At 38.0% G+C, this 11,516-nt stretch overlaps 1 protein-coding gene across 1 annotated transcript in view; it reads left to right on the forward strand.

The window, feature by feature from the left end:
• Positions 1-9,232, forward strand: part of GCLC (glutamate-cysteine ligase catalytic subunit) — a 75,095-nt gene extending 65,863 nt beyond the window's left edge. Inside the window, exons 9-16 of the mRNA XM_007936134.2 lie at positions 667-805; positions 1,262-1,374; positions 2,052-2,144; positions 2,464-2,568; positions 6,518-6,599; positions 6,676-6,779; positions 6,853-6,973; positions 9,021-9,232. Coding sequence (XP_007934325.1) covers positions 667-805; positions 1,262-1,374; positions 2,052-2,144; positions 2,464-2,568; positions 6,518-6,599; positions 6,676-6,779; positions 6,853-6,973; positions 9,021-9,232 — 969 coding nt within the window. The remainder of the gene's footprint in view (positions 1-666; positions 806-1,261; positions 1,375-2,051; positions 2,145-2,463; positions 2,569-6,517; positions 6,600-6,675; positions 6,780-6,852; positions 6,974-9,020) is intronic.
• Positions 9,233-11,516: the final 2,284 nt, after the last annotated feature.

The raw sequence follows: 11,516 nt of genomic DNA on the forward strand, positions 1-11,516 counted from the left end.
TACCATAGTTTATCCGTTTTCCAATTATGGACACTTAGGTTGTTTCCATCATTTTGCTATTGTGAATAATGCTGTGATGAACAGCTGTACATATATCTGTGTCATGGATCTTATTTTCCTAGAATATATACCTAGTAGTTGAGTTGCTGGATCATATGGTATTACTTTTTCCAGCTTCTTAAGGAGCACCATACCACTTTCCACAATGGCTATACCATTTTACAGTCCCACCAGCAGTGCATGAGTGTTTCAGTCTCTCCAAATCCTTGCCATGTGATCTTTTCTGTTTTTTTGAACTTTGCTATTAATGCTGGGTGGACATAGGTGTTTTTAAAGGAACCCGTTCTCCCCCATTATTATGTTGCCAGTCAGAGCTGTACTATTGCTCTGGTCTTTATGTGATTGTTCATAAGCTAAGCTGCTGAATGTGCTTTCTAAATAGAATATAAACTTTAGGATAAATCATTTTGAGAGCTTTGTTTTACATAATAGGTTTATTTTGGCATTTAACCTTGCCATTTATTTTCGTAGCATAATCTTACTTTAAGGTTGGATATTTTTTCATAATTATATATAAAAATATATAGCATTTTAATATAATTATTTGAGGCATTAGTTTATTTCCAGATCACTTTAAAAGGCAATTATTCTTTTTTTTAATTTTAGCCACTGAAGAACAATAACTACAGGATCAGTAAATCCCGTTATGATTCAATAGATAGTTACTTATCTGAGTGTGGTGAGAAATACAATGATATCAACTTGACGATAGATAAAGAAATCTATGAACAACTATTGCAGGAAGGTGAGTGTCCAGTCTTCCTTTCTAGATTTGATTGTATGCCTTTAGTTCTTCAAAACTCTTTTAAACTTTTTTGCTGACTCCTGGTCTGGTTTCTGTTTTTAGTGTGAAGTCTCTAACTTTTCTTATGAGGCTGCTTGTTCCTAAAGTTTCAAGTTCCAAATACTTGTGAGATCTTCTTGACTTTTAGCAAAAGGAACTTACTTTGGAGGCCTGTATCTAGGTCCACACCAGTGCCCCAACAGGCATTGTGTAAGTAGTGAGTAAAAGTGTTACACTTCCCCAATGTCCATAGGATAAAATCCTGGGTCAGGTGAGAGTAGCAAACAAACCAGCTGTTTCCTAAGCTTCTAGATAACCCTTCTTCAAACTTCCTGAGCTGTCCTGTTTTCTTACTGGGCTTCTAGAACAGTGGTATCTCACACTTTGAAGTAAGTCTCATGTAATCTGTCTTTGTAGGCATTGACCATCTCCTGGCCCAGCATGTTGCTCATCTCTTTATTAGAGATCCACTGACTCTGTTTGAGGAGAAAATACACCTAGATGATGCCAATGAGTCTGATCATTTTGAGGTATCTGCTCTGTTTTAAGTGCATTTTCCTTCATAAACTGAGATGTGATGAATTCACGGCAGTAGGGATCTCTGAAGCCTTTCAATACTCAGCATCGTAAATAACAAAGAAAAATTAAAAATTGCTTTAAAGTACCCTCATTTTATGATTCTTAGGGGTTCTCTTAGATTCTACATTTTTTGTTCAGTATTTTCTCTTGTTTGCATAAAGAAACCCATTGCCATCAAGTCAATTCTGACTCATGGTGACCTCCATACAGTTTACAAAGCTGTAAATCTTTATAGAAGCAGACTGTCTCATCTTTCTCCTGCAGAGTGGCTGGTGGGTTTGAACCACCAACCCTTTTGTTAGCAGCCTAATGCCTTGACAACAGTGTCACCAGAGTGCCTCCTTATTCATATAGTGGCAAAAAAGTTCAAACATGCTGAATGAAATAGCATAATCAGTTATTTCAGTGCTGTACCTAACTTTTGTTAAAAGCTTGCTGTCTTATTTTCCTAGCAGGTCATGCTCCAAGAAAATCTTAAATTGTGCCTTTTTATATTTCTAAAATAAAGGGTGTTTGAACAGTGAACAGTCTTCCTTAATTAAATACCAAACCATCTTAATATTTTCTGGAGGTGTGGAAAATTGATTTTATTCTCTGCCTTTTTTTTTTTGTTGTTGTTTAACTATAGAATATTCAGTCCACAAACTGGCAGACGATGAGATTTAAGCCCCCTCCTCCAAACTCAGATATTGGATGGAGAGTAGAATTTCGTCCCATGGAGGTAAGATATAGGCATCAGTAGGAACTGACCCAGAAGAACCCTTCCTCTGCTTACCACCTTTCTGATACTGCTGTCAGAAGGTTATTAAGTTTATTGTGAGGCAGCAAAAATCAAGTAAATATGTGTTAAAAGTAGGTCCAAAAGCTCTGTCAGTTTGACTTCTGAGAATAGGTGTCAGCAGAGAGCTTCCAGACTTAGAGTAGGGAATGACTCAGAGATGTCTTGGGACTGATAAGAGCATGAGCTGAGGGGCCTGGGTCAGGGAGGAGCACCTCATGTGTAGTTGGTCTGTAACGTCTCTGGGCTTCTGCCTGTCTAGGTTCAATTAACAGATTTTGAAAACTCTGCATATGTGGTGTTTGTGGTACTGCTTACCAGAGTGATCCTTTCATACAAATTGGATTTTCTCATTCCACTGTCAAAGGTAAGAATGTGTTTCATTATAGTGATGGATACAGATATTTATAGATATATTTACTCATAAATATTTGGAGTAAATATTTTATATATATATAAAATATTTTCTCCAAATATGACTTCATTTAAAATTGTTCACTCTTTAGAACAAAATGCTTCTCCCTCTACCCTATTCTTTATTCCTTTAAAGTTGAGTTTATGCTGTAGAATTTGGGTTTGCATTGGTGGAGACTCCTGGCAAGAGGAGGTAGGGAGGTGCTAATGGTCAATCTTTACTCAGCCCATTCAAAAGATATTTAGGATTGACTTTGAAAAACCCCTTACTTCTAGAGACTTTCTGTTCAAGGGAATAATAAGAGTGAGTCCCACAAGTTGATTTCATATACCAAAAAACCCCATTGTGATTACAGTATTAAAATTAGGAGTGGGGAGTACAACTGCTGGAATGCAGGAAAAGTGCTCCTCAGTGGAAACTTGAATTGTTGCTGGAGAGGGTAGATGATATTGGACTATAAGAAAAACAAATTAATGACCCCCAACCAACAAAGACCAAAATAGAAACTTTCTGGGGTCATTTTCCCAGCACAGCCTCAAAAAAAAAAACCCAGGCTGAGGCAGCACAACTGTAGGCCTCAGGGCAGTAGGCTAAGTCAGTGAGAGCTTTTGGGTCCTGGGCCAGTGGTCCTCTTGGCACAGAAAGTAATTGGGAAAAATTGCTAGACACAGTGAAGGGTCTGCCCAGGGGTAGGTCTTAAAGCCAGAGAAAGGAGAAGTGGAGTGTCACAGTGAACATGGGAGAAAGAGTAGACCTGCTTAGCCCAGCACCTGCCACCAGGATCCCTGGCTCCCTACGCCTTCCGTGAGGATCCATCCTGTGCCTATGTCACCCACCACCCTGAAGAATGCCCCACCTATCTGCCTCCCCCTGCTGGACTGTTCATCACTCCCAGGGCAAAGTTAACCCATAGAATTCTAGGCGATCAGATCTATCTAAGGGAGAGTCCATATAAGCTACCAGTCTAAGCCTTTGTTCATAAGTATGATTTGATGTTTGAAAATCAACAGATTATGAGAATAACAGTATTGAAGAGAAGGGCTCAGCTGGGCTTACAGGGTAAATTATCCTCAGTGAAACACACTCACTTCAAAAAACTAGAAAGAGTTCTTAAATTCTAATTAGTACCCTCAAATTCTAGAGCAGGATCACATCCATAAAATAAACAAGCACTGCGTACCACAGAGAATTTGGAGAATAGGAATTCTTATAAATGAAGGACAGGGTAGCTGCACTTTTAAAACAATATACTCACCTGGTGCTTTGCTTCCGAAAAAGCAGCCATTGAAAACCCTGGAGCGGTTCTACTCTGACATACATGTCGACTCAATGGCAACTCGGTTTTTTAACACTCATTAGTAGAACAGATGTTGAAGATGAAAGTTAGTGATTTTAAAAACCAAACTGAATTCTCCCAGAATGGAAAGCAGGATGACAAAGAAATGGAAATTATGAAAAAAACTGAAGCATAGAGAATTAGTCTTTAGAGATAGACAAGAAAGATGGGCAAAGGAAGAAAGAAATCTTTAGTGCCATTAAAGTGGGTGAAGATGTGGGGGAATTGGTAAGATGCATCATCCACAGAACATAAAATGATAAAAACAAGACAAATTTGAATAGAATGAACTCTTATTAAAAAGCAAAAAACAGATTATAAAATAGCAGCATTATAGTATGTGTTATTTACATGAGACATGTAAAAAGACAAATATTGAAAATAAACGGCAGTATAATCTTTTTTAAAAAGATAAAAGAATGACAAAATAATAGACAAAATAAAATGTGAGGTAGAAATACTAAATGGAACAGAGAAAGAAATTTTTTATATTCTTTCAAGATAATGTTCTTTTCATAGTTCTTTTCATACCATTAAAGTACAACAAAAACTTCTTAGAAGCATAAGAAGTATTTAAAGGCAGTATAGATAAGACTTTAGTGTGGAACCTAAATTCATAAGTCAGTTGTACTAATAACTTTTTAACCTCGGGTGAGTTACCTTTTCAGTGCCTCTCTGCCTGTAGAATGGAGACTAGTGGGTTTTGAGGGCCTGTGGCATTAATAGAGGTAAATCACTTCAAGTGCCTTCCACCTTATGCAGAAACTGACAAGTCATATAATCAAAGAACAAGAAAGGGCATAGGGGAATTAAATAACATTGTTAATAAGCTTTGTTCTATCCCTACAGTCAAATCTCATTATTTGCCGATATTTACTGCTTGTTAAAATGTATTTGTGGGGGAGCTCTGGTGGCATAGTGCCTAAGGCATTTGACTGCTAACCAGAAAGTTGGTGGTTCAAGCCCATCAGCCACTCCTCAGAAGGAAAATTGGGCAATCTACTTCTGTAGTGATACTGCCTTGGAAACCCAAGGAGGGGTCACTGAGTCAAATTGACTCAACAGCAGTGAGTTTGGTTTTTAAATAAAAGAAAAAAAATAAAAATAAAATAAAATGTATTTGTGTCCCCAAAATGAGTACCTGCTGCGCTTCCCCAGTCGTCTGTGGGCATGGACTTGGCACAGAGCAGCAAAAAATTTGAGCTTCCCTGATGCACACATTCCCAGCTGAGGTTAAGCAAGGCTGGTTCAGTATTTGCTAATTCACTGTCCACAGGGAATGTCCACCATGAATAGTAAGCATACATTATATATATCAAATGTCACCATAGCATATCTTTTTTTAAATGCCCTGAGGAGGAGTTACAAAAATTAAGGAAAATCTTCAATTCTCAAAAGTCGACATCCTAACAACAGGTCACCTTCCCACCAAAATGCAACAAAAAGGTGTTCAAGAGAAATCTAACACTTGGGAATTAAACTTTGTTTTTTCCAAATAGGTTTTAGTTTAAAGATTAAGTCAAAAACTGCAATTGTAGACTATGTAGGAAAACAAGGGGCAAAGCAGTTCTTTAGGGGAAAAATCATAGTTTTAAGTGTTTTCATAAAAAAAATAAAGATTGAATATAAATGAAACTTAGCAGTCAGATTCTTTGAGAATCTAAAGAGCAATAATAAAATGCACTTTTAAAAAGAAATTTGTAAGAGCAGAAATCTTGTCAAGGCTAAGAAACAAATTTTTTTATAAGTGTCTTTGAAAAAATAAATAATAAGTAATGAGTAGGGGGAATGCTAAGTACCTACAGCTTTGTACCACACATCTCACTTCACCTGAGCCTCTAACTTACATCCATTTTATATCCTGAGGTTCCACCTAAGATTTCAGCATAGAAGACAGGATTACTACTAAAAAAAAATGCTCTATTGTGAGGGTCTTAAAAAGTCACTGGAGAAATGAAGAATTCACAAACAAGGACAAATTTTTCCATTGGTTAGGCTCATGAATGAGGGCTTTTCCCCAGTAGACATGGCCTGAGTCACCATGCAGGCAAACATTAACTTGGTGACTCTGTGCCCTTGGAGGACCAAGGGCCTTGTCATCACACCCCTCCATCAACCTATTCCTAATCAGTAGCCTATTGACTCTTTGCCTTTCCTCACCAAAGTGGAACCCCAGTGGCATGGTAGGTAGGACACTGATCTGTCAGGAGAACTGAGTTCCAGCCCTGCTATGTGGTTCATTACCTTGGAATCTTTGATAAGTCACCATGCTGTGTAAAGGGACACCACTTGGCCTCTGAACACCATAGACTTATTGCAAGGTTCAGTCACAAAAGTGCTTAGAAATGCAAATGTTCTACACAAATACAAGTTTTTGCTTTTTAAAAGTAAGCATATACTGATCCATGGTTGAGTGTGACACAGGCCCCACATAACAGTAAAAGCTGATCCTTGAAAGCAGAAAGCATTGGAAGAGAAAGGAGAACTGCTCAGAAGTCCTAATTGCAGAAGGAGAAAGGCACTACAATTTACATGTTGACATAGCTGATTATTTTTCTCCCTTAGGTGGATGAAAACATGAAAGTAGCACAGAAACGAGATGCTGTCTTGCGGGGAATGTTTTATTTCAGGAAAGACATTTGCAAAGGTATTACAGTCTCTTGGATTTCTAGGATCAGTTTTTGCTACAGACTGCTAAAGCTCTTCTTCCCTCTCCTGTGCAGGTGGCAATGCTGTGGTAGACGGGTGTGGCAAGGCCCAGAACAGCACTGATCTCACCCAGGAGGAGTACACCTTAATGAGCATAGACACCATCATCAACGGAAAGGTAGGTGCCCGTCCAGCTCACCTCCTGTTCACACCAACTGGCAGGGAGTTAATATGTGTCCTTCTTCTTGTAGGAAGGTGTATTTCCTGGGCTGATCCCAATTCTAAACTCTTACCTTGAAAACATGGAAGTGGATGTGGACACCAGATGTAGTATTCTAAACTACCTAAAGCTAATTAAGAAGAGAGCATCTGGTATAGTATCCTTTTTTTTAATTTCATTTTACAGGTGGACTCTCATAGTCAGCTTCTTAAAGTAGTCTTTGAAAGTATACTAGGTTTTTTAACACACATGTTTTCACACTGTAACTTCTGTGCAATTGTATATACCTTATAATCTTTGACAGTCTCAGTTTATGGTTGTTTTGTTTGTTTTTTTTCCTTCACTGATTTATAAAATAGTGGTGCATCTTATAATTGATGGCATCTTAGTGAAATCCAATATCTGAATTGTCTGTCATTTATGTTTACCTGTGTTCATTGTATATCATCTTTGGCTTTTTAATATAGGGGGAAGTAATTTTGTAGCTTAAGAAAGCTGTAGAATTAGGACATTTTGATCTTTAGTCTGCCTTCCTCACACAGTGAACATACTAAAACTCCTTTCTTTGACTTTCAAGGTGACATTTATAGTGTCTAATACAGTGCTTGTACAAAGTAACTGTTCACTGTTAATGAAAAAAAAAGGGTAAAAGATAACAGGTACTGTTATATACACAGTCCTGCAATAATAGTAATAACAAACAATATCTACGAATAGATACATATGTAAACAAATAAGCTGAAGAGATATGGGAAGGCGAATGAGAGTACATCCATGAGTGTACGTATGTTTGACAGAGGATATTTCTACATATATATTTGTACGTGCTGCAAATACATCCACAGATACTGTAGAATACAACAGGGGCAGAATTCTGAAAACTTCTTAGCCATAACCAAACACCTTGAGGGAATGAGTCACTGGGTGTGGGGACTTAGGACCACAGTTTTGGGACTTCTAGGTCAATTGGCACAACATAGTTCGCAGAGACAAGGTTCTGCATCCTGCTTCAGTGAGTAGCAACTGGGGTCTTGAAAGCTTGAGACTGGCCATCTAAGATGCAACTAACTATACTCATCTGGAGCAAAGAGTAGTGAAGAAAATTAAAGACTCAAGGAAACAATGAGTCCAGTGGACTAATCGTCCATGCAAACCACAGCCTGAGACCAGAAGAACTAGATGGGGCTTGGTTAAGACTACTGACCACTCTGATCAAGATCACAGTAGAAGATCCTGGACAGAGTGGGAGAAGAATGTAGAACAAAATTCAAGATCATAAAAAAGAGCAGACTTACTGGTATGATAGACTGGTGGAACCCTTGAGACTGTGGCCCTCAGCCATTCTTCAAGTCTGGAACTGAAACCACCCCCAGGGATCAGCTTTCAGGCAAATAATAGACAGGCCAATAAAGGGAATAACAACAGCAGGGAGGAATTTATTCCTCAGTCCAATCAACCATAGGACACCAAAAGGGCAGCATCTGCCCAAAAACAAAGCTCAGAAGACAGGAGAGGAAGGGCAAATGGAAATGGGGAACCCAGGGAGGTAGTGGGAAGTGTGCTGTTACATTGAGGGGGGATTGCAACCAATGTCATGAAACAAAATATATGTAAACTGTTGAATGAAAACTAATTTGCTCTGTAAACTACAATAAAAAGTGTTTAGAAAGAAAAGTAATAGTAATGATAACAGTATCTATAGTTTACTTAATGCTTCTTAAACTTTCTGGAGTTACAAAAGGATGACTGTAGACCTGTCACCTTCCAAATGGCGTTTCTGCCAATTTCCCTCTTCATTTGCTCTGCTTCTTTATTCTGTCCACCTACTTGATCAAGATCAGTCTAGGGAACTCAGGACCCTGCAGCCTTCTGAAGCAATCTCACAGCGCCAGCAGTCTACATGACTGCTGTAGCTAAAAGGGAGCACGTGTGCTCTTGTACACATAGGCCAGCTTCTGTCTCTTAAAAGCTGGCATTGTCAGCATGTGGTAGCATCTAACCAGGTATCATAGCAGCTGGTTGAATGTATTCTAATTGCCTGCTGCAGCCTAAAAATTCTTTTCCAGGAAGAATTCTTGAAACACTGTGGAAGATGTGCTCCCAAACCTTGCCGTGTGGCTACACTAAGAGGTCATATTGGTTTTTGTTGAAAGTTGTGTTTGTGCTGGCCATTAAATGTCAACTTATTTTTTTTTCCAGGAGAACTAATGACAGTTGCCAGATGGATGAGGGTGTTTATCGCAAACCATCCCGATTACAAGCAAGACAGTATCATAACTGATGAAATGAACTATAGCCTTATTTTGAAGTGTAACCAAATTGCAAATGAATTATGTGAATGCCCAGAGTTACTTGGATCATCATTTAGGAAAGTAAAATATAGTGGAAGTAAAACTGATTCTTCCAACTAGACGTTCTACAGTAAGAAGAAAACTCCATTAACTGTTTTATTGAAAAACTAACTGCAGTACCATGACTCTCAGTCCATGGTGTGGTATGAAGACCAAATAATAGAACTTCACTCTTTCCTGGGCCAGAAATTAATTTAGTGGCTTTCTTCAGTTAGATAAATCCAGAGTTTATACAGTGTACATGTACATAATAAAGTATTTTTATGATTAACAATGTATTTTAATAACATTGTATCTAAAAGCATTGTGAACTAGCTTGTACATTTTTTAAGTCTTACTCTGGAAAAACTGTCTCAGCAGTTTTGTAAATGTCACGTACTGGTCATTGTACTATACTTGCATTCCAGAGCTTAAAATGTTTACTGTAAAGTTTTGTTCTTCTAAATAACTACCTGGGACCTGATTCACTGAAATTTACCATTTCACTTTAAAAAAAGTTTCTCATTTATTTTCTTTGCAGTCATCTCCTTTGTTGTGTACATAAAATCACATAAGCCTTTGAAGTGCTTCAAGGATAATCTTGGATTTTTAGCACCTTATCTATGTTTCTTCTACAGTGGGAATAGCTAGCCACTTGGTCACTCTGCCCCAAGCCTTCACCACTAAATAAAACCTGCTGAACTGATGGTGGTTGTACAAGAGACTTTCCTCCTCTGTAGTCTTATTTAAATTTGCTGATTCAGGCATTATAATAAGTCTCAAGACAACTCTGTAGGAAGAAAGGAGACTATCACTTGAGTTCACATGTACTGATTATTGAGAGTGATTTTTTTTTCTTTAACTGAAAAAAGGTGAGAATCGTTTTTCTTGCTGTACGTATCAAGAGTCTGTCAAAAAAGACATCAGTTCTATTGTGCGCCTTTTATTCTGATTGCTCTGTATACTTAAATTTGCAAAACAAATGCAGTTGCTGAAGTTTTCTTCTGTTACTTTTTCCTCAGTTTCCAGTAAGCATATTGACAGACTTCTTCTAAAAGCCATTCACTCCAGATTTTAGCTAGGGAGTATTCTGCTTGCTTCTCTGTAAAACTCATAAATAAATCATGAAATGCACTAAGTTTTGTGAATCAGGACCCTAATTGTTTAATTGTAAATAATTTAAGTTTCAAATAATTGTTGTCATAACTTTGCAATGAAGTCTTTGTTTTGTTTTTTCCAATTATAACTCAACTGCTTCTAAAATAACTATGTATTGTAGATTATGCAGATTATTTACAGGCATAAATATTTAAGCTGTAATGCTGCTTTTAAGAGATTGCAGTAAAGCTGCTTCAGTTAAACCTGTTTTAAGTTTAAATTCTCGGGTTTGTGCTACATTTCATAGATGCATTTTGGACGATTAAAAATGCCTGTTTTTCATTTGCAGTTTGTATAAATCAGGATGTAAAAAAGCAGATAAACTGTGCTATGAGGAAATAAAAGAATAGAATTAGCATTGTGAAATCTCTTGAATGTATATGAATTCTACAACTAAAAGGGTTTAGGGATGGTGTTGGGGTTTTTGTTTTGTTTTGTCGTGGGTCTTTTGTTGGTTGGTTGAAGTTAGCCCATATAGTCCATGAAATTATTTCTTCATTATTGTAGCCCTTGGGCGTTTTTAGAAAGAAGCATACTGATGAAGACACCCTCATCTCTTAGTTAACAACACCCAGGGAGTTGGGGGCTGGTGGTTTGTGAAGTGTGGTTGAAATGGCCGTGTGCCACTGGAAGTGAATTTTTTACTCCACACTTGCTGTGCTGGGTCAACGTGACATGGTAACTATGGAGTAGCGTGTACTGTGTGCCCACTCCTGTCCAAGCTGGAGACACTCGGACAGAATCAGCAAATCCAGCAGGGAGATGGTTTCAAACCATGTCTTTTGACCCCTGTTCTCCCTCCCCTACACACATACTTGATGTCAAACTGTACCTCACCTGGGCAATCCACTTTTCTTGGAGCTCTAATTTCTTTATCTGAATGATCTTGGGGCAATACTTCTCAAACTACCCTCTGCATACAAATCTCTTGGGGGTCTTATTAAAATGCCCATTCTGACTCAGTGGGCCTGGGGTTGATATTCCTAATAGGCTCCCTGGTGATGCTGTTGGTCTGTGAACCATAATGAGAAACAAGGATTTTGATCATTTTCTGTCCCTCGGTTATAGTCAAATCAATTTTTTTTTGTCTCAGACCACACTTGTTTTTCATTGTAATGTGATGTAGCTGGATAGTATCTTACTAAAAACTAGATTGAAGGTACTTTCCCACGTGGCGGAGAAAGTAAGCACCACAACTTCCATGAGC

This window comes from Orycteropus afer, unplaced genomic scaffold (assembly GCF_000298275.1).
Source record: "Orycteropus afer afer isolate SDZICR_OR568_19922 unplaced genomic scaffold, OryAfe1.0 scaffold00034, whole genome shotgun sequence".
Classification (NCBI taxonomy): Eukaryota; Metazoa; Chordata; class Mammalia; order Tubulidentata; family Orycteropodidae; genus Orycteropus; species Orycteropus afer.